The sequence below is a fragment of the Neodiprion fabricii genome, chromosome 4 (genome assembly GCF_021155785.1).
Source record: "Neodiprion fabricii isolate iyNeoFabr1 chromosome 4, iyNeoFabr1.1, whole genome shotgun sequence".
NCBI lineage: Eukaryota > Metazoa > Arthropoda > Insecta > Hymenoptera > Diprionidae > Neodiprion > Neodiprion fabricii.
Window position 1 is genome coordinate 28852600 of NC_060242.1, and position 23203 is coordinate 28875802.

The 23203-nt window shown below is 38.1% G+C and overlaps 2 protein-coding genes across 9 annotated transcripts in view; one reads left to right on the forward strand and one right to left on the reverse strand.

Moving 5' to 3' along the window:
- Positions 1–4185, forward strand: part of LOC124181727 (TBC1 domain family member 1) — a 37892-nt gene extending 33707 nt beyond the window's left edge. For all 5 annotated transcript variants that reach the window (XM_046568553.1, XM_046568554.1, XM_046568557.1 and 2 more), the window contains 8 exons: positions 35–358; positions 477–763; positions 848–1009; positions 1140–1456; positions 1562–1814; positions 1934–2052; positions 2192–2416; positions 2537–4185. In XM_046568553.1, the coding sequence (XP_046424509.1) occupies positions 35–358; positions 477–763; positions 848–1009; positions 1140–1456; positions 1562–1814; positions 1934–2052; positions 2192–2416; positions 2537–3460 (2611 nt within the window). In that variant the 3' untranslated portion in view covers positions 3461–4185. The remainder of the gene's footprint in view (positions 1–34; positions 359–476; positions 764–847; positions 1010–1139; positions 1457–1561; positions 1815–1933; positions 2053–2191; positions 2417–2536) is intronic.
- Positions 4186–15243: 11058 nt separating this feature from the next.
- LOC124181707 overlaps positions 15244–23203 on the reverse strand; it is a 170723-nt gene continuing 162763 nt past the window's right edge. For all 4 annotated transcript variants that reach the window (XM_046568514.1, XM_046568513.1, XM_046568515.1 and 1 more), the window contains 8 exons: positions 20942–21053; positions 20493–20623; positions 19923–20172; positions 19553–19620; positions 19361–19435; positions 18898–19152; positions 18413–18667; positions 15244–18095 (listed from right to left, as the gene is read on the reverse strand). In XM_046568514.1, the coding sequence (XP_046424470.1) occupies positions 17977–18095; positions 18413–18667; positions 18898–19152; positions 19361–19435; positions 19553–19620; positions 19923–20172; positions 20493–20623; positions 20942–21053 (1265 nt within the window). In that variant the 3' untranslated portion in view covers positions 15244–17976. The remainder of the gene's footprint in view (positions 18096–18412; positions 18668–18897; positions 19153–19360; positions 19436–19552; positions 19621–19922; positions 20173–20492; positions 20624–20941; positions 21054–23203) is intronic.

The following is a 23203-nucleotide window of genomic DNA, read 5'->3' on the forward strand; positions in this document are numbered from 1 at the left end:
TTATATAGTTATTTCAATAATTGCTGTCTTTTAGGAGTGAATTTTTAAACCAATACCTCAGTGTCGGTGTTGGGAGTACGATATTTATGAAAGCTAAGAGGTCATTGACGAATAGTTTTGATCACCTCATGAAGCGGAAAGGTTCGCGCGATGACTTTGGATTTAATCCTAACATGAGGGATTCAATGCTACAATTTAATTCGCCTGCAAATCAAAAGGAAGAAAGTCAGAGTCCTGTCTCTTCTGTGGGATCTGGACTGGACAACTGTCCCGATTCAAACAGACCCAGATCATTGAGAGTGTCTCCTGAACAGCAGCTTAGCGTTAATACTGGGCCAAAAAGTCCCATGATGGACATGTAAGTATATCTTTACTTGTTATTCATTTATTTTTTTCTCTCTACATAATTCCACTGAGAACTTTTGTCATGCTACTCAATATCCCATTGAATATTCCAAATTTTTTCTGTTATACAGTTTTTTAAAGGTAGGCAATTCTCCGAAAATGTCTCCTACCGAGTCTGAGGGAAGCAATCGTCTGCAATCAAGTGGATCGTGGAGACAGGCGATATTAAATCGTGTGGTAACACCAGGCAAAGATCAGGATATCAAGGATAATGTTACGTGTTCTGGTGTGAGTGGAAAAAATAATCAACCCGTTCCAATGCGGAAAACTAGGGAGGAGCTACGGGGTCTCTGGAAAAAGGCAATCAATCAACAATTGATACTCATCAGAATGGAGAGAGAGAATACGAAGCTGAAAGGTAATTGTCGCTCATTTTCTACTAAATTGTTTCAATAAAATATCAATTTTGTAATAACTTTCGTCTCTGAATCCCATTTTACAGAACGACAGGAGGAGGCAACGGTAAAAAGAATTAAACTAGAATATGACGAATTGAGCAGCTGCGCTCGAGAACTCGTTGAAGTTTGGGATTTACTAGTAAGCAAAGAGTCAAGGATATCTACAAAATGCGATAATCAAATGCTGCTCCAAGCCATCAAACAGGGTAAGAAATTTTTTATTTAAAATCAGTACCAGTAAAGAGCAAGAAAAAACACTCGCTCTTACTAATATACTATATCATTATTGAGGATTCACCATTTGTTACAAAGTTATTACTATCCTTCTATTTCTAGGTGTACCACGTGGCAAGCGTGGCGAGGTTTGGCAGTTTTTGGCTGAGCAATTTTGTTTAAAACAACCGCCAATTGAGACGCGTGAATTCCCAAGCTACAATGTACCCTATGAAGTTTTACTTAAGCAGCTCACATCCCAGCAACATGCGATTCTAATCGATTTGGGACGTACATTTCCTAATCATCCTTACTTCAGCTGCGCCTTAGGACCTGGGCAATTGGCTCTTTTCAACCTGCTTAAGGCCTATTCTCTTCTTGATCCCGAGGTTGGATACTGCCAAGGGCTCAGCTTCGTTGCCGGAGTTCTTCTGTTGCATGTAATTGTCTTACCATAATTAATTAATTTATAGCGTTCATTGTTCATCAAATTCTGTAAACTTTTTGCTTAATGAAACATTTGTGCATTTTCATTACCGAAACAGATGGCCGAAGATCAAGCCTTCTTTTTGCTGCGTCACCTGATGTTCCGAAGAGGTCTCCGAAAGTTATACCTACCTGACATGGCTGCGCTACAATTACACTTGTATCAACTTTCACGGTTATTACACGACAGACTTCCAGCTATATACAATCATTTTGACAAGCACGAAGTCTCTCCCACTCTTTACGCAGCACCGTGGTTATTGACTTTATTTGCTAGCCAATTTCCATTGGGTTTTGTTACTAGAGTATTCGGTTAGTATTCTTCTATCCGTTCTTTATTTTTTTAGCCTCGATAATCTTTCATCATGAGCAACGTAGTGCGATTGATTACACAATTATCGGAGTCTATAATTTGAACTATCCATCTACAGATCTACTGTTTCTTGAAAGTTCCGAAGTCATCTTTCGTGTAGCTGTTGCGCTGTTGGAAGATCATCAAGATCAACTTCTTTGCTGTGACAGTTTTGAAGAAATCATGGAGTATCTGAAAGTAAGATATCCGCAACATCGCTTTCGTCATTGCATAAATGATTGGATGGATGCGAGGCAGTTTTTTCAACAGTCTCTAACATTTGATAAACGGTAAATAAATTGTACTACGAAATAAATGAGCATTTCTACTGTTGTAGCTCCGCGTACCAGCTGTCGACAAAGGGGTGCTCGAACGTGTAATGAAACGGGTATTCTATCCGGACACTGAAATGGTTAAACAATTGAACGAATATAGAGTTGAATATCAAGTGCTGCAGGAAGAGATGCTATCCGTTAAACCACAGATCGAGAATTTGGAGAAGCTAGAATTACTCAACAAACAGCTCACCCAAGAAAACGTCCATCTCAATGAGCAACTAGAGGTAAACTTAGTGCGACTTTTTCAATGTTAATAAGAAAAAAGAATTGAATATATGAATCGAGACTGCAGTTCCAGTATATAAACATAGAATTAGCTGAGCATATCTTTTTCTGTATCACAGATTGCTATGAGCAACCTTCACCGCCTTGAAACAGCCCGGTCAATTCAACAATCATCAGCTCACAAGTTAGAATCCCAGAATCGCAGTCTTGAAGTCACAGTTGCAACGCTGGGGAATTTTATTCAGCACTTGGCCGACACAAGAACAGATATCGAGATCCCAGGTGATGTGCGTCGAATAGTTGCACAGTTGAGTATAGCGGAAAAGCGAAGAAGTAGCATGGGTACAAAACTGTATCCATTGAAAGTTATTGAAGACAACAATAACAAGTATCAACCAATGAAAAGCAACTCTACTGGTAGAGAATCTCAAAAGATGTTGAAGGGAAATAGTATCACAGCTGAGACACCATACCCTTTAAAGTCGACATTGAGTCAGCCGAATTTAGGGGCAAAGCTTGAGAAGGTTTCGTCATTTTTTGCAAATTCACACAATCACATCAGACAACAACGTGCACAAATAGCTGCTTTGAGAGGAGAATGTGGAGATAGCGGTAACGACGAAAATGATCCAAAGACTGTCAATATTGATATTCAAATTACTGATACAGTGAGCTCCGCGACTGACATCATTGATCAATCAGGTGGTCAATTACTGCGCATTGAACCTACTGCATTAGAGAAGTCAATTTCCTTGCCATTGTCCAATGCTAAATTGAAACTAAAGTCGTCCAAATCAGCATACGAACTGGGTTCAGTGAAAAAAGTACCAACAACGAAACTGGAGGACACAACTGGGGATTCATTAACTAATGTAGCAGGTACCATTCATCCTTTGGATACATGTAGCGATGTAAACTTTAACTACGGCGGTACAACAAAGTTGAAATGTATAAAGCCTGGAAGGTCACCTGGCCAGAATGGACAGGGTGACAACCTGGGTAAAGAAATTCCTGGACAAAATGCAGAAATTTTAACTAGATAGCAAATATTTCTTGTTTCTCTTAAGGAAGAGACGTAGGGCTTTACGTTTACGTATAGCGTAAGCATCACGTTTACCACAATTCATTGATGAAAAAATAGTTTCATTTCGGCGTCAAGACAGATTAATGATTCAAATATTTTCGAGTGTAGCTTCACGACACTCTAATCAGTTCCAGATGGCTTTGACGTTCTGTGTTACCGGATTCCCTATTAGGAAGTGATACATATCCATCATCGTATGTTCATTGATTAATGAATTAAAAGAAATTGTGAAACAAAAGTATGGTTTATAATATTTTATTTAGTGGAGTACAAAAAATAGCACGTTTTAGTACTAGGACGTAAAAGTGCACTTTTTACAATAATTAATTTACGTTCGAAACGCAAGAAAAAAGACGCATTAACCATGCTTGCGTTACATAAAAGAAATAATCATCTAATACCAGAATTTTCTTACATCTACTAGGAGTAATCAAGCTCAAAAAAAGTACTATGGTAGGATTGAATATCATTAATTATGTACAATTGATAATCCGAAGAGGTGGACTGATTTTTTTAAAAGTAAAATATAAAACCATCAACTCCAAGCAGCAACTGCAAATCTTCGGTAAACTAGTTATCTATTCGATTCGAAAAATTTTGTAATCGTTTGATAAAAAAAAAAAAAAAACGTATGACACTTGACTAGAATACATACATACTGTCTATCGCGGAATATTTCAATTTGCACACAGCATATTTTCAGACTAATCGTATATTCAAAATTAAAAAACATTTCTACTTAATGCTTAGCCCATGAAATTTAAAAAATTTTTTTAATTTTCAACTGACGCGACATGATTTGTTGATTTTGTAGTATCACTCATCCAGAAACGAAAATTTTCCAGTCGTCAAATAATGCGAAAACAAACATTGAGTACTTTTCCTTCAACAAATTAGAATTAAAACCGTCATACTATAAAACTATAAGTCATTGGCTGATTAATCAATTTAGATCAGTTAGTCTATTGATAATTTCTATAGCCTGCATCAGTTCAATGTTGGCAACTATACCATCTGGTTTAAGTAAAACGAAATCATTAATGCATTATTTAGCTTTTGTTTTACTATGCTGATGAGGTCAATCAGAAAAATAACTTCTGAATTGTGATGGTTTTCGCTTCAACTTTTCTTCCGCGTCCTAAGAATTAACAACAGATTCGTCGACTACCGTGTTATAATGTGTAGGATGTAGAAATCATTATTATACAATACACCTTATATATTTACCGTATTTGTCATATGTGGTCAGAAAAAACTATATGTTTACAGTAGAGACATAATATAGATGTCACAGCAAAAATGTAAACTCAAAGTAAATCTTAAAAGTATTAAAATAAATCTTTATAACATAATGAAAAAGCCATTACGGATCGCATTCTGTGATGGTAGTAATGATATACTTATTGTTATTCGTATTATTAATATTCTTATTATTAGTATTACTGATGTGTATATATTGATTTTGAATTAATTTAGACCGAGTAAAATTTGATTTTGTTCTTACGAGACTTAACATACATCATATACATAAATATATTTCATAATACCATAGATATACATTCTTTTTTGTCGTAATTACAATCCGTTGAACAATAAATACGTTTTTCATATAGGTATTTCAAATTTTATTCAGATAATAGATCTACTGTAGTATTTGAAAAAGAGATTATTCTTATTATCATTATCATTGTTTTTATTATTCATACTATTGATTCAGTATACACCATGCGAATATCCCGAAAAATGTAGAAAAAGTAATAAAATCAGAACTATTATCATAACTGTTTTGTTCTTGTATAACGTTGATATCAAAACTAATTTGTGACGCTAACGAGTAAAATGATTTCGTAAAATTTGAAATACTCTTCATTCACCGTCTCGTCTTGTGATAGTATTATATAGTATTTACAATTGTTATTTTTTTTTTGTCTTATCAATTAGGGTATATAATGAAATAGCGATAATAAGTGCGCTTCCGATTAATTAAGAGTACACCATAAGAGCTTCGTTTTTTGTCGTGATGCTGCCGTGCGTGTACACAGATGAATTTTGCGAGACAAATTCCCAGTTTCTAAGACTTATTGTTAGATGATTGTGGAATCACATTTGCGTGGAGTATCGCTTGGATTCTATCTAATGCCACAAATATTCCCTAGCCGATATGAAATTGCAAGTGTCGCAACAGCGGCCATACTGTTTCATTTTACGCTAAACTTTAAATTAGCTGTCAATTAATATCTTGAAAACATGTTTCTCAAATTGAACCGAGTCCGAAATTCTCTAACGATATTTCATTTCAAATACTTCTTATCTTAGAGGTAACTTCTACACTAACAATTAGAAAAATATGTAATCCTATTCGACAATCTAGACCGCGAAATCCACTTGTACATGTGTTGGTGCAAAAGAGCAAAAAGAAATTTGCGTATGATTCATTCGTGTTGTATCCTTATTTTCTAAATGTAACTAATCATTTTTCAATAATGGAGGCTAATAATGTTGTGTTACAGATATACTTGTAGGTAAGAAGAACCTGTAGCACTTAGTCTCATCATGATTAATTATGACTGTAGACAGCCAATTTTCATGCCACAGTGTACTTTCTTTGTATAATCGAAAGTAGTGCTTCTGAACTTTATGCCTGGGCTGAAAATGATCCATGCAAGATGCTGAGGTAAAAGCTATGGCTCTTCCATCCGATCATTTCCTTATGTGTTGGCTACACATTACAAGATCAGACGCTGCAGCAGTGTTTGAATAAGTCAGTGATGCTTTTACGTCCAAAAGTGACTTGTCGTATTCGTTATAGTTATTTTCGTAGCAAGTGCACATAAAATAGGAATTTCCGCGAATCCTATTTTCTGTGCTATATCCTGTCAAATACGAAATTATAGTGTAGTTTTTGTAAGGACTAGTGTGTAGAAATCGGGTTTCAAGCACTAGTGCTAAGTAAATCTATAAAAGAGTCGAATTGTTGATTGATGTAGCGCAGAATATTATTAGTCGTTATTGGTAAGTTATAACTTCGCAAAGTCAATTGTAAGTGGCCTGGCAACTTTATCTCATGCTCCCCATTCGATTGTAGTGATGAAAATGACAATTGTAAGCTGTAGCATAAAATAAAAGAGTCTGTAACACATGGTTTCAAATTTCATTTAATCATCGCCATATTCGTGCAACAGCTTCGTCATGTTAACATTATTGAGTGTACGAATTTTTTAATTTACCATCGACGTTATTTGCAGAATCTCTAGCGGTCGCGCGTTAGAGAAAAGGTTTAATAGAATAAAATTAATAGACTTTGGTGGAGAATTTCAATATGATGTAGCCTACAGTTCTTAAAACTATTTTACGATATCGTGATCCGTATTTATATACTATTACAATATACATATATTATAAAATGCTAGTTTTGATATAATGTAAATGTTTATAAGATATTAAATAATATATAATTATATACAAATTATATTTCATTCGTGACTCAGTTAGTTTATTATTACTCAGTTGATTTAATATCACGACACGTGAAATATTACTTCGTAATTTCATAGTCAACAACATTGGGAGCTCAAAATGACAAAATTCGTAGCGAAACAGTGATTTAATTGAAGTATAGGTACCGGAGAGAAGAATGTATACATAAATCATAAATAATAATCAGATGTAATAATGATGCAGAGACCAAAAAGTATGTACGTATATGCGGTTCATGTACGATATTAATACATGTGATCCATTTACGATTGATACGTAATGCATACTATAAATTTTATATTTTTCAAAGAAAATTCATTTCGAAATGGAATTCTATTCAATACGCGTTCGATGTATTCCATAACATTAATATTCATTATTATTCCAACAACTTTTCATTTGCTCTCTCGATCTTGGAATTTTTGTAGGCATAGAATCGAAACGCTGTTTTAGCTAGTCGAAAGTGATGTACCTACGTTGGGTGAAGAAGCAGAATTGTTTTTCGAAAAGTGTTCGCATGGAAAAAAATTCAAAGTAACTGTAATACATCACGGATGGGCTACTTTTGATCAAGATGAAACGGATGCTTCGTATAGGAGACAGTATTTAACGCAGTGTCTTGATTTGAAGACCTAAAAAGGTGATTGTAAGCGATTTTTTTTTCTAATGGGGAGAGATTGAACGAAGCTTCTTGAAACTTTGAGTGTGTTTTAACACACATTTGAAAGGTATGAGCAAAAATTTTTATCATCCAATTGTCGCAGAACGGCAGCGTTATTAGCCGACCCGTTCACTGAAGAATATATCTTGAGTCAACGGCTGACCATCGAAGGGCCTGGCCGCTTGAGTCTGGAATCGGCAGGAGAGATAAAGTGCGTATTTCTTGTATGAAATGTGAAAGCTGAAATCATTATACATCATATCATATCATCATACCTCATACATCATACCTCATACATCGTACATCATACATCGTACATCATACATCATCATACATAGTATCAAAGTTCGAAACCATAGTTTGGATGTCGGACGTTCAGAAAGTGACGTCACCAATTCAAAATCAGCTAGCCGAATTTCTCAGTCTGGAAACAACCGCGCAGTAGAGCGGACGCATGAGAGTCGCGCTCCGCAAATTTCGAGTACCGGGTTCTCAACCTCCCGGATCCCGCGCTTCGGGTCCGCTACGTATTTCGAGTACCGGGTTCTCAACGTCCCGGATCCCGCGCTTCGGGTCCGCTACGCGGTGAAACTCGACTTCCAGGATAAGCGCTCCGTGGTTCCTGGTTCATGTTTACAATAAATTATTTCAATTCGTTTTTCACGCAACCCCAAATTCGGTAGCTGTCAGTCCGCTAATAAAATTTCTCGACTTCCAGGATAAGCGCTCGTGGTTCCTGGTTCATGTTTACAATAAATTATTTCAATTCGTTTTTCGCGCAACCCCAAATTCGGTAGCTGTCAGTCCGCTAATAAAATTTCTCGACTTCCAGGACAAGCGCTCCGTGGTTCCTGGTTCATGTTTACAATAATTTATTTCAATTCGTTTTTCGCGCAACCCCAAATTCGGTAGCTGTCAGTCCGCTAATAAAATTTCTCGACTTCCAGGATAAGCGCTCCGTGGTTCCTGGTTCATGTTTACAATAAATTATTTCAATTCGTTTTTCGCGCAACCCCAAATTCGGTAGCTGTCAGTCCGCTAATAAAATTTCTCGACTTCCAGGATAAGCGCTCCGTGGTTCCTGGTTCATGTTTACAATAAATTATTTCAATTCGTTTTTCGCGCAACCCCAAATTCGGTAGCTGTCAGTCCGCTAATAAAATTTCTCGACTTCCAGGATAAGCGCTCCGTGGTTCCTGGTTCATGTTTACAATAAATTATTTCAATTCGTTTTTCGCGCAACCCCAAATTCGGTAGCTGTCAGTCCGCTAATAAAATTTCTCGACTTCCAGGATAAGCGCTCCGTGGTTCCTGGTTCATGTTTACAATAAATTATTTCAATTCGTTTTTCGCGCAACCCCAAATTCGGTAGCTGTCAGTCCGCTAATAAAATTTCTCGACTTCCAGGATAAGCGCTCCGTGGTTCCTGGTTCATGTTTACAATAAATTATTTCAATTCGTTTTTCGCGCAACCCCAAATTCGGTAGCTGTCAGTCCGCTAATAAAATTTCTCGACTTCCAGGATAAGCGCTCCGTGGTTCCTGGTTCATGTTTACAATAAATTATTTCAATTCGTTTTTCGCGCAACCCCAAATTCGGTAGCTGTCAGTCCGCTAATAAAATTTCTCGACTTCCAGGATAAGCGCTCCGTGGTTCCTGGTTCATGTTTACAATAAATTATTTCAATTCGTTTTTCGCGCAACCCCAAATTCGGTAGCTGTCAGTCCGCTAATAAAATTTCTCGACTTCCAGGATAAGCGCTCCGTGGTTCCTGGTTCATGTTTACAATAAATTATTTCAATTCGTTTTTCGCGCAACCCCAAATTCGGTAGCTGTCAGTCCGCTAATAAAATATCTGGACTTCCAGGATAAGCGCTCCGTGGTTCCTGGTTCATGTTTACAATAAATTATTTCAATTCGTTTTTCGCGCAACCCCAAATTCGGTAGCTGTCAGTCCGCTAATACAATTTCTCGACTTCCAGGATAAGGTTGCTGGGTGAGTAAAACACTTTTATAATATTTGATGGCAATTGTAATTATATTTCATCTGAAATATTACAAACTTGTCACGTTTACAATAAATTATTTCAATTCATTTTTCGTGCAATCACATATTTAGTAGCTATGAATAATCTTGTACAATTTATTATATTATTAATTAATTGATTAATTACATTAATCCTCACACAATATTTTTGATGTGTTCCTATACTAAAAATATTCATTACTATTCCAGGTATTACCCGAGGTGGTCGGAGGTGGACGAGGAGGACGAGCTGGACGAGGAGGAGGACCAGGTGGACGAGGAGGAGGACGAGGTGGACGAGGAGGTGGTGGGGTGGGTCGTGGGAGAGGACCTCTCCTCTCCTCAGAGGAGGGGTGGGGGAGGGGCAGGGAAGGGGGAGAGGCGGGCGGGGAGGGGAAAGGGACGGGAAGGGAAGGGATGGGAAGGGGAGGGTGGCAGGGAGGGGGCGGGATGGCGGGCGGGCGGGTGGGCGGGAGGGAGGGAGGGCGGGAGGGTGGGCGGGAGGGAGTGAGGGAGGGTGGGCGGGAGGGAGGGAGGGCGGGCGGGAGGGAGGGAGGGTGGGCGGGAGGGAGGGAGGGAGTGAACGACGGATGTCAGTGAAAGTCCCTCAGGGCAAATCCCCCAAACGCCCAGCCGCCCGCCCGGCCCTTCCCTCTCCCTCCCGCCCTCCCTCCCTCCCTCCCTCCCGCCCTCCCTCCCTCCCTCCCTCCCTCCCGCCCCCCCTCCGCCCCCTCCCCGCCCCCTCCCCGCCCCGCCCCCTCCCTTCCCTCCCCACCCCCTTCCCTTCCCTTCCCGTCCCTTCCCCCTGCCCGCCCGCCTCGCCCCCTTCCCTGCCCCTCCCCCTCCACTCCTCTGAGGAGAGGAGAGGTCCTCTCCCACGACCCACCCCGCCTCCTCCTCGTCCACCTCGTCCTCCTCCTCGACCACCTGGTCCTCTTCCTCGTCCAGCTCGTCCTCCTCCTCGTCCACCTCCGACCACCTCGGGTAATACCTGGAATAGTAATGAATATTTTTAGTATAGGAATACATCAAAAATATTGTGTAAGGATAAATGTAATTAATCAATTAATTAATAATATAATAAATTGTACAAGATTATTCATAGCTACTGAATATGTGCTTGCACGAAAAATGAATTGAAATAATTTATTGTAAACGTGACAAGTTTGTAATATTTCAGATGAAATATAATTACAGTTGCCATCAAATATTATAAAAGTGTTTTACTCACCCAGCAAAAATCCTCGTCCTCCTCGTCCTCCTCCTCGTCCACCTCCGACCACCTTCAACCACCTCAGGTTATACCTTGAATAGTAATAAATATTTTCAGTATAAGAACACATCGAAAATATTGTGTAAGGAATAATATAATTGAGTAATTGATTAAATAATTAATTAATAATATAATAAATTGTATAAGCTTATTCGTAGCAACTGAATTTGTGCTTGCACGAAAAATGAATTGAAATAATTTATTGTAAAGGTGACAAGTTTGTAATATTTCAGATGAAATATAATTACAATTGCCATCAAATATTATAAAAGTGTTTTACTCACCGAGCACAAATCCTCCTCCTGAATCCCCGAGATCACCCGCAACCACCCCCAACTACCTCCAACGAAAACCGCCAACCACCTCGAGTTATACCTCGAATACTAATAAATATCTTCAGCGTGAGAACAAAATAATGTGTAAGGTTTGATATAATTTTTTTATCGACATATTTTACCAAAAAGATTATGAGAAGATTGTAAAGTTATAGGAATTTTATTAGCGCACTGACCGCTACTGAATTTGGGCTTGCACGAAAAAGGAATTGAAGTAATTTATTGTAAACATGAACCAGGAACCACGGAGCGCTTATCCTGGAAGTCGAGAAATTTTATTAGCGGACTGACAGCTACCGAATTTGGGGTTGCGCGAAAAACGAATTGAAATAATTTATTGTAAACATGAACCAGGAACCACGGAGCGCTTATCCTGGAAGTCGAGAAATTTTATTAGCGGACTGACAGCTACCGAATTTGGGGTTGCGCGAAAAACGAATTGAAATAATTTATTGTAAACATGAACCAGGAACCACGGAGCGCTTATCCTGGAAGTCGAGAAATTTTATTAGCGGACTGACAGCTACCGAATTTGGGGTTGCGCGAAAAACGAATTGAAATAATTTATTGTAAACATGAACCAGGAACCACGGAGCGCTTATCCTGGAAGTCGAGAAATTTTATTAGCGGACTGACAGCTACCGAATTTGGGGTTGCGCGAAAAACGAATTGAAATAATTTATTGTAAACATGAACCAGGAACCACGGAGCGCTTATCCTGGAAGTCGAGAAATTTTATTAGCGGACTGACAGCTACCGAATTTGGGGTTGCGCGAAAAACGAATTGAAATAATTTATTGTAAACATGAACCAGGAACCACGGAGCGCTTATCCTGGAAGTCGAGAAATTTTATTAGCGGACTGACAGCTACCGAATTTGGGGTTGCGCGAAAAACGAATTGAAATAATTTATTGTAAACATGAACCAGGAACCACGGAGCGCTTATCCTGGAAGTCGAGAAATTTTATTAGCGGACTGACAGCTACCGAATTTGGGGTTGCGCGAAAAACGAATTGAAATAATTTATTGTAAACATGAACCAGGAACCACGGAGCGCTTATCCTGGAAGTCGAGAAATTTTATTAGCGGACTGACAGCTACCGAATTTGGGGTTGCGCGAAAAACGAATTGAAATAATTTATTGTAAACATGAACCAGGAACCACGGAGCGCTTATCCTGGAAGTCGAGAAATTTTATTAGCGGACTGACAGCTACCGAATTTGGGGTTGCGCGAAAAACGAATTGAAATAATTTATTGTAAACATGAACCAGGAACCACGGAGCGCTTATCCTGGAAGTCGAGAAATTTTATTAGCGGACTGACAGCTACCGAATTTGGGGTTGCGCGAAAAACGAATTGAAATAATTTATTGTAAACATGAACCAGGAACCACGGAGCGCTTATCCTGGAAGTCGAGAAATTTTATTAGCGGACTGACAGCTACCGAATTTGGGGTTGCGCGAAAAACGAATTGAAATAATTTATTGTAAACATGAACCAGGAACCACGGAGCGCTTATCCTGGAAGTCGAGAAATTTTATTAGCGGACTGACAGCTACCGAATTTGGGGTTGCGCGAAAAACGAATTGAAATAATTTATTGTAAACATGAACCAGGAACCACGGAGCGCTTATCCTGGAAGTCGAGAAATTTTATTAGCGGACTGACAGCTACCGAATTTGGGGTTGCGCGAAAAACGAATTGAAATAATTTATTGTAAACATGAACCAGGAACCACGGAGCGCTTATCCTGGAAGTCGAGAAATTTTATTAGCGGACTGACAGCTACCGAATTTGGGGTTGCGCGAAAAACGAATTGAAATAAATTATTGTAAACATGAACCAGGAACCACGGAGCGCTTATCCTGGAAGTCGAGAAATTTTATTAGTGGACTGACAGCTACCGAATTTGGGGTTGCGCGAAAAACGAATTGAAATAATTTATTGTAAACATGAACCAGGAACCACGAGCGCTTATCCTGGAAGTCGAGATATTTTATTAGCGGACTGACAGCTACCGAATTTGGGGTTGCGCGAAAAACGAATTGAAATAATTTATTGTAAACATGAACCAGGAACCACGGAGCGCTTATCCTGGAAGTCGAGAAATTTTATTAGCGGACTGACAACTACCGAATTTGGGGTTGCGCGAAAAACGAATTGAAATAATTTATTGTAAACATGAACCAGGAACCACGGAGCGCTTATCCTGGAAGTCGAGAAATTTTATTAGCGGACTGACAACTACCGAATTTGGGGTTGCGCGAAAAACGAATTGAAATAATTTATTGTAGATCCGGGAGGTTGAGAACCCGGTACTCGAAATACGTAGCGGACCCCAAGCGCGGGATCCGGGAGGTTGAGAACCCGGTACTCGAAATTTGCGGAGCGCGACTCTCATCCGTCCGCTCTACTGCGCGGTTGTTTCCAGACTGAGGAATTCTGCTAGCTGATTTTGAATTGGTGACGTCACTTTCTGAACGTCCGACATCCAAACTATGGTTTCAAACTTTGATACTATGTATGATGATGTATGATGTACGATGTATGAGGTATGATGTATGAGGTACGATGATATGATATGATGTATAATGATTTTAGCTTTCACATTTCATACAAGAAATACGCACTTTATCTCTCCTGCCGATTCCAGACTCAAGCGGCCAGGCCCTTCGATGGTCAGCCGTTGACTGAAGATATATTCTTCAGGTGTTCGGAAATGTTAGGAGGTGGTCGGCGCTGGCAAAAGGTGATAGGGGGTGGTCGAAAGTGGCCATTGATGGTCGGAGGTGGCAGGGAGAGGTAGGAGGTGTTCGAAAATGGTAGGACATTTCAAAAGTTAAAGTCGACGATGATCCGGTGCATCAATTTTATCGTATATTTTATAAATTATTCCTAAATACACTGAAACGTATGTATTTGTAATGAAATATCATGCAATGGGCTGCGTAAACTATAAACTATAATTTCTATCGAATAGCTGCTCTTATGTCAACAGGGCTTTGAGACTCAGTTCAGTTCGTCCTCCTCCTCGTCCACCCCCAACCACCTCCAACAATCGCTAACCACCTCGAACAACCACCGATAACCACCTCGGGTTGTACCTGAAATAGCAATAAATATTTTCAGTATCAGAACATATCAAAAATATTACGTGAGGATTAATATTTAAAAAGTGCTGGAATAAATTTTTTCTGGCACTATTTGCGAGACGAATCGATTGAGCGCAGTCCCAATACGCTGCGGTCAACGCATCAAAAGTTACAGCCAAAAAACGAAAACCTGTGATTTCGACATTTTTCAGCAGGTGCTTTTTCCTTCGTGATTTCTATCCTGTTGATCCCACGCTGTTTTCGCTGCGTTTTCTGAGTTCCTGGGGGTCCAATTGGTCAGGAAAGGGTCATACAAATCGAATCGGAGAATACAAGTTTTTCAGTCAAAAAAATAGGCATAAAGTAAGGCTAACCCCTTGGCAATTTTGTCAATCAATTATTACGGCCAAAAAATCAAAGATTTCGATTCGACTTTCCCTGCTTCTGGTCCAACGCTTTTCTTGGTGTCAGCTTTGCATTCTTGAGGGGCGAATAAGTGGAAAAAGCCTCCTGCAAAACGATTCTGAGACAGACAGTTTTTGAGCTTCGAAAACCGCAAAACGCAAGGCTAACCCGATTGCATTCTGATAATTCCGAAATCCATTCGCAGCTCTGTACTCTTAAGGTCGCATAAAACGTCACGGCGAACAGAATTCCTGCGTTTTGTCGCACTCAGATATCGTGCTCTTTTCTGATATATAGTCAGCCATCGTTTTTTCCACCGACGACACATCAAAACCGGTTATATGTCAATCAAAAAACCGACAAACAAAAAAAAAAACTCACAATAGTGTATAGGTAGGAATTGAAGAGTACATAGTTGAAAAGAGCAATCAATACGATGACAGAAATCTGCAAATAAACAGTAATATTCGGATTTTTTCAATATATATATATTTCGTATTCAAAATATAATAATAAACATTACACATGATGCTAGCTCATATTGTGGCAGTCAGCATTGACTGGCACTTACAGTGGTACTGTGTAATAAACTAGTTAATTAAACGTCTAACGTCCAGTAAAAGCGGATGCGAGATCTGAGCTAGGTAACATACATTTAACAAAAGTCGTAATTTTTTAGTACATTATGAAAATAGACGAGTTTGGTCGTGATAAATATAAAAGTACTTCTCAATAGCGCATTTTCTTTCGTTTCATGAACTACTAGATGTAATATAGTTTCGGTCATTCACGTAAGTTGAATAATGCTAATTGTAAGCTGCTAAATGATCGATTCATTGTTGTGAAGAATAAATCTATGATATCGTATGGTCCAATTAGTAATGGTCGGTGTCTTATCTTGATCAAGATAACGAAACGAATATGTAAGTAAAAAGTTGAGTGACTGGTTGAATATTGCATCTGCTTATAACTAGACGTTAGCCTCAGAGTTTCTTACATCTTAGGCGTACAATATTATAATACATAGTCATTTAGTTACATAATTATATCCAAAGTAATAAGGTAGGCAAGCAGAAGCCCACACGATTTTCAAAAGCCCCAAAAAATGAATTATTATACATAACTATACAGTGGCAAGAAAAAACAACACTCAAATCGTCTTACTTACTAGAATTATGTAATCATCACAGTGATAAACGAAAATATATATATATATGTATGTATGTATATATTTATATATACTTTTTGTTTAGGTTTATTCTCAATTAATAATTAGTTAATCAGTTTTCAAGGAGCGTCTTTCAGTGGCACTTCATACACTTTTCAACACTTTGTTCTTCACTGATTCCTGATACATGTATATTTGTTTGCTTCATTTTATTTCATTTATTTAAATTTCTTACCTTATATATCTTAAAATTATCCATCCCAGTTGGGCACAAATTATTTTACATTATGCTCGTCCTCCGATATTCTCAGTTTCATGTATACAGTCACAATTATTATGGAATATAATACCGTCAAATCGACGATTGGTTCATTTTACAAAAGCATAGAGGTATACACATAATATTTTCGAGTAATCCCATGTTTCAAAAAATCACAATGGTAATGACAAATTACAACTTCGTAGGATAAGGTCACGAAAATTTCATTTTTTAACAATCGGAACTGCTTGGGCACCGATTTAGGGAGGCATTTACAGATACATTCAATACCTACATTTATTGAAATTTGAGTTGGTCACCGACTTAAAACATTCAATTGTGATTTCAACGCATTGTAATTATTGATGACTGATAATTATGAACTAAGAATTTCGGAATCCAGAGCATCAATAGAAAAATGTACAGTTCATATTAAAAAAGTAGTTTAGATTTAGTTTAACATCAACATTTTTGGCTGCGCTGCTTGGATTTATACAATAAATGCCACAGAATTATTGAATATCATATAATTGCACTCTGCTATCTTTTTATTTGTTCGCATGATAATTGTATGTAGCATATAGCTCGATGATATCGTCTGATTGCAGATTTATATTTCAATATTCACCATTATGCGAAATTATTAGGTAGCTATTAGTTTCAAAAAAGAACTGATTGTGTCTCAATTCGAAGAGGAATAGTTAGATGTTGAATATTTGATTTTAGGACATAGAAATTAACATAATGTCACAGGTTACAGAAAGTGCAACGATATCGATATGAATAGACATATTATCGATACAATAGTTGTATATTCAATAATTTCGTGATCAAATTCTAAAGCAGCGTATTTTATAAGTACAGTACACTCCTCGAAATTCGTATAAACAGCACATGTCAAAAGTGCAACATTGTCAATAAGGCCATTTGGCTCAGTTGGCAATGTTAGAAATTTAGTTTTTCAAGAATATCTTGAAAAAAGAAACATTTCACTGAAACTGCGCGCACCAATCCACGTATCTAGTTGCCAAGTACCAGAGGGCAGCATATACTTCTTTTAAAATATTTTTAATAACAGTCTTTATACAATTTTTATTAAATTATTATATCTAGCTAAAGAATAAAAACTGTTTTTTCGTTTGTCATTTATATAATCAGTAACTAATTTAATAGTTTAAACCTTAAATTCATATATCAATTTTCACTCGCGAATTAACCAGATAAAATATTGATTACTTATACCCTGATCATATTTACAGCGGCTTGGCGATCGAATATACACCAACAATTTTTCATTTATTTATTATTATTAGTATGTTTTTCATATGCCCAACGTATTTTAGGCTAGTAAAAATTAGTTGCCGTATTTTCTCTCTTTTTTTTTTGTTTCGTATAAGATTTACAGGTTATTTGAAATATTCAATTTCTATTTATCATTTAAACGAAAGTAGTGTGTAAATATTTATTTAAATTTTGCAATTGCAAACATTGTTTTACGGGAACTGGTTTCAGACAAGCAGATGCCATGCCTATGTTACTGCCTCACATTAATACTTCGAATAATCTTCAATAGATCGACTGTGAATTATTATACCACGACAGGTTTTCCGGTGTCACAAAACACCGAACTTGTATCATGTATGATAAACACAATGTTCAATTAGCTTGTTGGTCTTAGGACCGCTTTAGTTGTTTTACAATTTATTATTATCTGTTCAGAAGTTGATTACGTAATATTTAGTTGTAAAAAGAAGGATTATTTAGGATCACCGCACATCATCTTGAGAGCAAAGTACATAGCAAAGCAGCGCCTGCTGACAACACCAACGATACTCTCGATAAGGATGACGAAGAAGCTGTACTGGATGCTGCTTTGGTCAAATCTTCACAGACACCTATTTTGAATAGAAGTAAGTATATTATCAACAGGTGTAATACATTATTAAAAAAATTCAACTCAACATTTAGACTCAGTAGGCCCACTTTATGTTTTTGTTATTTGTTACATTTATGTTAATAAATATGACACAAATCATTATAATTTCAATATTTATATTGTCATATGAACACTGAATTAGTACTTTACTTTTTTTTTCACTTAGTAATAGATTAAAAAATGGTTAAATCAACCCAAAAATTTGAGTGAACCTGCTGGTACATTTTTTCTAACCGTATATCTACCCATAGGTGAATCGAATCAAAGAAACAATACCTTGACTGGTCAGACGGTAAGTCCATTGCTCGGCTAAGCTTCTTTGGCAAGTATGAGAGCGTGCGGAGAGCCGAAACTCTTGTTCGTGATGATCTCCACTGCTGCCGCCTCGTCCCGTCATTTTTGACGGAACGTCACTCGTTTGCATTGAGAAACAGTATGTTTGGCCTTGTCCCGACGTTAGCTTACTGTTTCTAAGCGACGCGATAGTGTACCATGTTCCATTTTCCTCCCAACTGCCGTGACACAGGAACGCTGTGCGGAGGTAAGTAAAAACATACATTTACATACATCTGTCCCAACAGAATGTAAAATATAGAATGGGGGACATAGACTTTAAATTTTCCCCTATCGATAGCAGTGCCAGGCTGTCGAGAGTTTAACGAAAGTTTTGGTTTGAATGTCAAGAAAATTTTTGGAATATTTCAGAGGCTTGGGATGTTCTAGCATTGGTTTAATACACTGTCGAAACAAACGTTTCTCACCATCTTTTTCTGTTTCGCAAGAGTTGTCAATGCTCATTTCATTCTGACTAGTAGAACTGCAGCCGATTTCAACGGCTCCATTTTTACACTCGTCTTCTTCGCCCTCATCTTGCCAAGTCCGTCTTTCAGCAGTTCGCATGGGTTTCATTGAACGACGTTGTCGTCGCGATGGCGATGGCAGCATTTCTGACAACCCATAATCAATTATGGTGTATCTACCCGGGTGAGGACATTTTCTTTGATGAAGCATTGATGCTGAAACAAAAGAGGAAAGCATGTATACATATCTCTCTATTTACCTAAAAGCTTGTTGATTCTATAGAATGGCGTGACAAGTTTGTCCCGATAATAACTATAAAAGAGACTAATCCTCATGTAGAGATAAAGATAAAGGGTCCATTATTATGAAATATGCAAGGGCTGCGTCGAGTGAGGGTATATTTTAATAAAAAAAAATACTCACTAACTAGCGTTGTATAAGGCATTGTCGAAGGATCCCAAGACTCGCAGGCTTCTTCTGGCATGATTGCTTTGTGATCTAAAAAGAAAGTATAGTCATGTTGATATTATAGACAAAGTAAGTGATAGGAAGACGATGGTGAATATTTCTGTGGTTTTTATTACATATAAATACTGTTGCGTATAACAGTAGTACCTGATTGCTGAATTTCAATTATATGACCGTCCCTCTTATGAAACATCATGCAAACGTATCCGCTGTCACTGTAAAATAAAACACAAAGACTAATAAAACCGTTAGGTTATCTAAAATAAACATAGAATCAAACTCTTTCCTCGAACTGTTATTCTCATCGTTCTAAAGCACATCTCTAATCTCCAAGAATTTGTTGTACGTACCAATGAATGGTGCGAATCGACGAACAATGGTACAAATTTACAATCGAGACTAGGAGGAGATACTGAAAATTAACACTTAGCGTGATGCCTTCTTGATTGCTAACGCTATGAGAATTTTTTTTTTTTTAATTAAGCTTAGTGGAAGGTGCTACGTCATTTTTGCCTACCATCCGCTTGATATGTGAGCAACCAGCTTCACGGTGTATCCTTGCATATTGTCATTGGGATATAATTTCTGCAAGTTATGACAGACTATTTTTTCCTCGTGAAAACTGTCGTCGTTGTTGTCCTGCGCTCTTACTTTCAACGTTGCATTTCTAGCTGTGAAGTGATAAGTCTTTGATCCGTTCAGCGAGTGCCAATCGTGATGCTGCGTCACCCACGACGGATACGTACATCTATTGTGCCCCTTATCCACTGTAGAAGTAAAAAAAATATGAAAATCCTCACCACGTAAGAAGAGGTATCTTATATTGCATTAGCTTTGATATTCTACAACGATCTTAAGAATTGCGGATAATAAATTGAAGAGTTTTATCAATTAATAGAGTCATAAGTCGCGCTTTCAAAGTGTTTCTGTAATTTATTGTGAAAGTATTCGTGGATTAATTGCAATAACGGATGAGTTATGGTTATATCAATGGAGCCATACATGCGTGTAATCACTCTGTACTACATTATTGTTTATTCGTTTATCGCTCATTCCGATATATGATAACCATGTGGACTTTGTTCACCTTTGGTCAGTTTTATGGTCCGCGCTCCTTCAGCGACGGACGTCAATCCGTTACAAGTTGCATCCTCGGATTGAGCTAGGTCGTAAACCACTTTTCCTTGGTGATGCGGAGTTTTTTCGTAGAGGAAGCATCTGAAACGTGTTAATAATGAAAATTCAGGCTTTCCATTGAATGGATGTATCAGTTGACGAGTGAATTCACTAATTGATATGCAAATTTTGCCATTTAATAACAATTATGCGTAATACGGTTAGTAAAAAATTTTTTATCGCTTATGACAGCAATGAAATGAAATGCTACGGAATAAATATATTCAGAAGAAAAAGAGACACGGCATTCTGACTCGCTGGAATACTGGCTAAAATTGCCGTGTTATAACAGCAGACGAATCCGGTCGATGGGATGATAAAATTAATTATAGAGTGGGAAAGAACATTATTATTAATCACCTGAACATATCCTCGTTAGACGCAATAATACTCCGTCCGACGCTTTTCACCGTGCCAACCAAATATTTATTCCTACCATCCTTCCAAGTCGCCAAACACTGCAGCTCCTCCGCTAGAAATGTAAGATAAAAATAATGAAGAAACGTTCCTACATTTTGAACTTGATTATATTAGCATATGTTCGAATGTATAATGCATGGGAAAATTCTTGTGTAAAAACGATGGGAAATATACGTATACATCCGGCACTAAAAATCCCATACATCGAGAGCCACTGTGCCATAAAAGTCCGGTAATTCAATTACTTTTATAATCCGTTTAATGGCTTCGATCCATCGATGCGTCCGTACTTTTGCCCGTCCGTCCATCCGGATATTCCGGTCTGTCTGTACGTCGGTAGCTCACCTCCGCTCGATGTTTCATCAAGCCGCGATCCGCGACTTGCAATCCGCAGAAGCCCCGCCGCTACCCTCGCGCACGCTTTGAACCATCGACTATTTTTCTCTTCAGCTTGACCGAACCGCCGCGATTATAGGCCGTCACATATTCGTTAACCGCACGTTTACCAAATAACAACTTTCACATTTTTTCCTTCACGGGGCGAGCATCAATTTTCGACTATTGAAGTCTTGAATTCCATCCAGCCGAATAAATTTTTTGCTCGAGTAACTGTTATCGTTACACATTTTTCTGAAGGTGCAGAATATTCGCATGAAATTTTATCCCTTTTGAAAAATCATTTGCGTTAGAGGCTTCAACTTTTTTTTTTTAGTAAACTACCTTTCTCCGAGGTCTTTGGCCTCATTTTTTATCCGAAGTATGCAACAATAGTAAGAAAAAATTAACTGGTAAAAATCCAACAATATATTTAAAAGAAAAATCTTGCCTTTTAGGATTAACCAAAAACTTTCATCTATTCGCGCGATGGATGCTGGATTGTCAAATAGTTGTAATCAATTGGCGATGATCGATAACTCGATCCTCGTTACGGAAAACCTTAAACTTTGTTAATTTCGCTGACAAATTTTACTAGTGAATAAACCTCGAAATTTCTCATGAAATATTTATAATCCGACTGAATATTTATTATCTCCATTTGTCGAAGCTATAACCGATCATTATACCGCCGGTTCCCTTAAAGATTCAAACGAGAAGAAAAGGTTAACCAGCAGCTGTTCGATCCCGCGGGACATTGTTACAGATGAGGGTTTTCGTTGATTGAGAATATCCGTTATCCCTTCAAGTTCTGTAGAGCGGGGTACAAATTGCGGCTAGCTAACAACTCGCAACTGGAGAGAGTGAGTGTACACAGATCGATGCGGTTGTGCCGGAAGTAGACAGGTGGCCATTACAATTAATAATCTTTGGCGTCGCACGTTTACCATGATGAATGGGTTTGCGACAGAGACACGCAGGCTTTATCGACTTATCTGCGTGAGCAGGCAGAGCCCTATAATCGAAAAAATTGCTCCCCTCTTGTCGCGCCTCGAGTAAATTTCCGCTAGCGAGGTGAATATTCTGGAGCCGTTAAAAACATCATGAGTAACCGTGAAAATAAAGAATACGTATGAGTCCGTGGTCAGCGAAAGCGCGAACCTTTCGAATCGCGGTGATCCGAATCACCGGACTCGAAATGCACCCTCGGCCGTAAGGAAACGCATAAAGACACGCAGCGTATCAATATTTACGGCTAAAACTGCGATATCTCGGCAGATTTTATACTCGGTCTGCCGTAAAGCATGTTTTTCTCAAAACATCCCGTGTACGAGTCCTGATGAAAATCTGACGAAACTATTTCTCGTATCTACTTCAACTCGCGATAAAGAAAACCCAGAAAACAAGTCATGTGTGGTTGTGCTGATTAGTCAATCACGGGAATGCACTCTATTAAAATCCGTTAACGTTTCAATTTCATTTCACTGAAAACAAAGCCAAGGCATCTGCTCGTAAATCGATGATAGGTACATAAAGAGTCGCGTGAGCCGATCGGCTCATTTTCAGGAAATTGTTCACCAGAAAAAGTAATAGTTATTATTTCTGGAATACAGAAAATGAAACTTGCAATGTTTCAGTGACCATCTTCCACGTGGATCCATATCGCAGCTTAGATTTATGTACGTATAATAATAAAAATAATCTCAAATACAAAATGACGTTAACGCGATATTTGCAATTTTGCTATTTTAACGATTCGTGGAAATTTAAGATCGATGAATCTCTAGAATGTCAAAATAATTAATATAACCACTTTGGCCAGTTTTA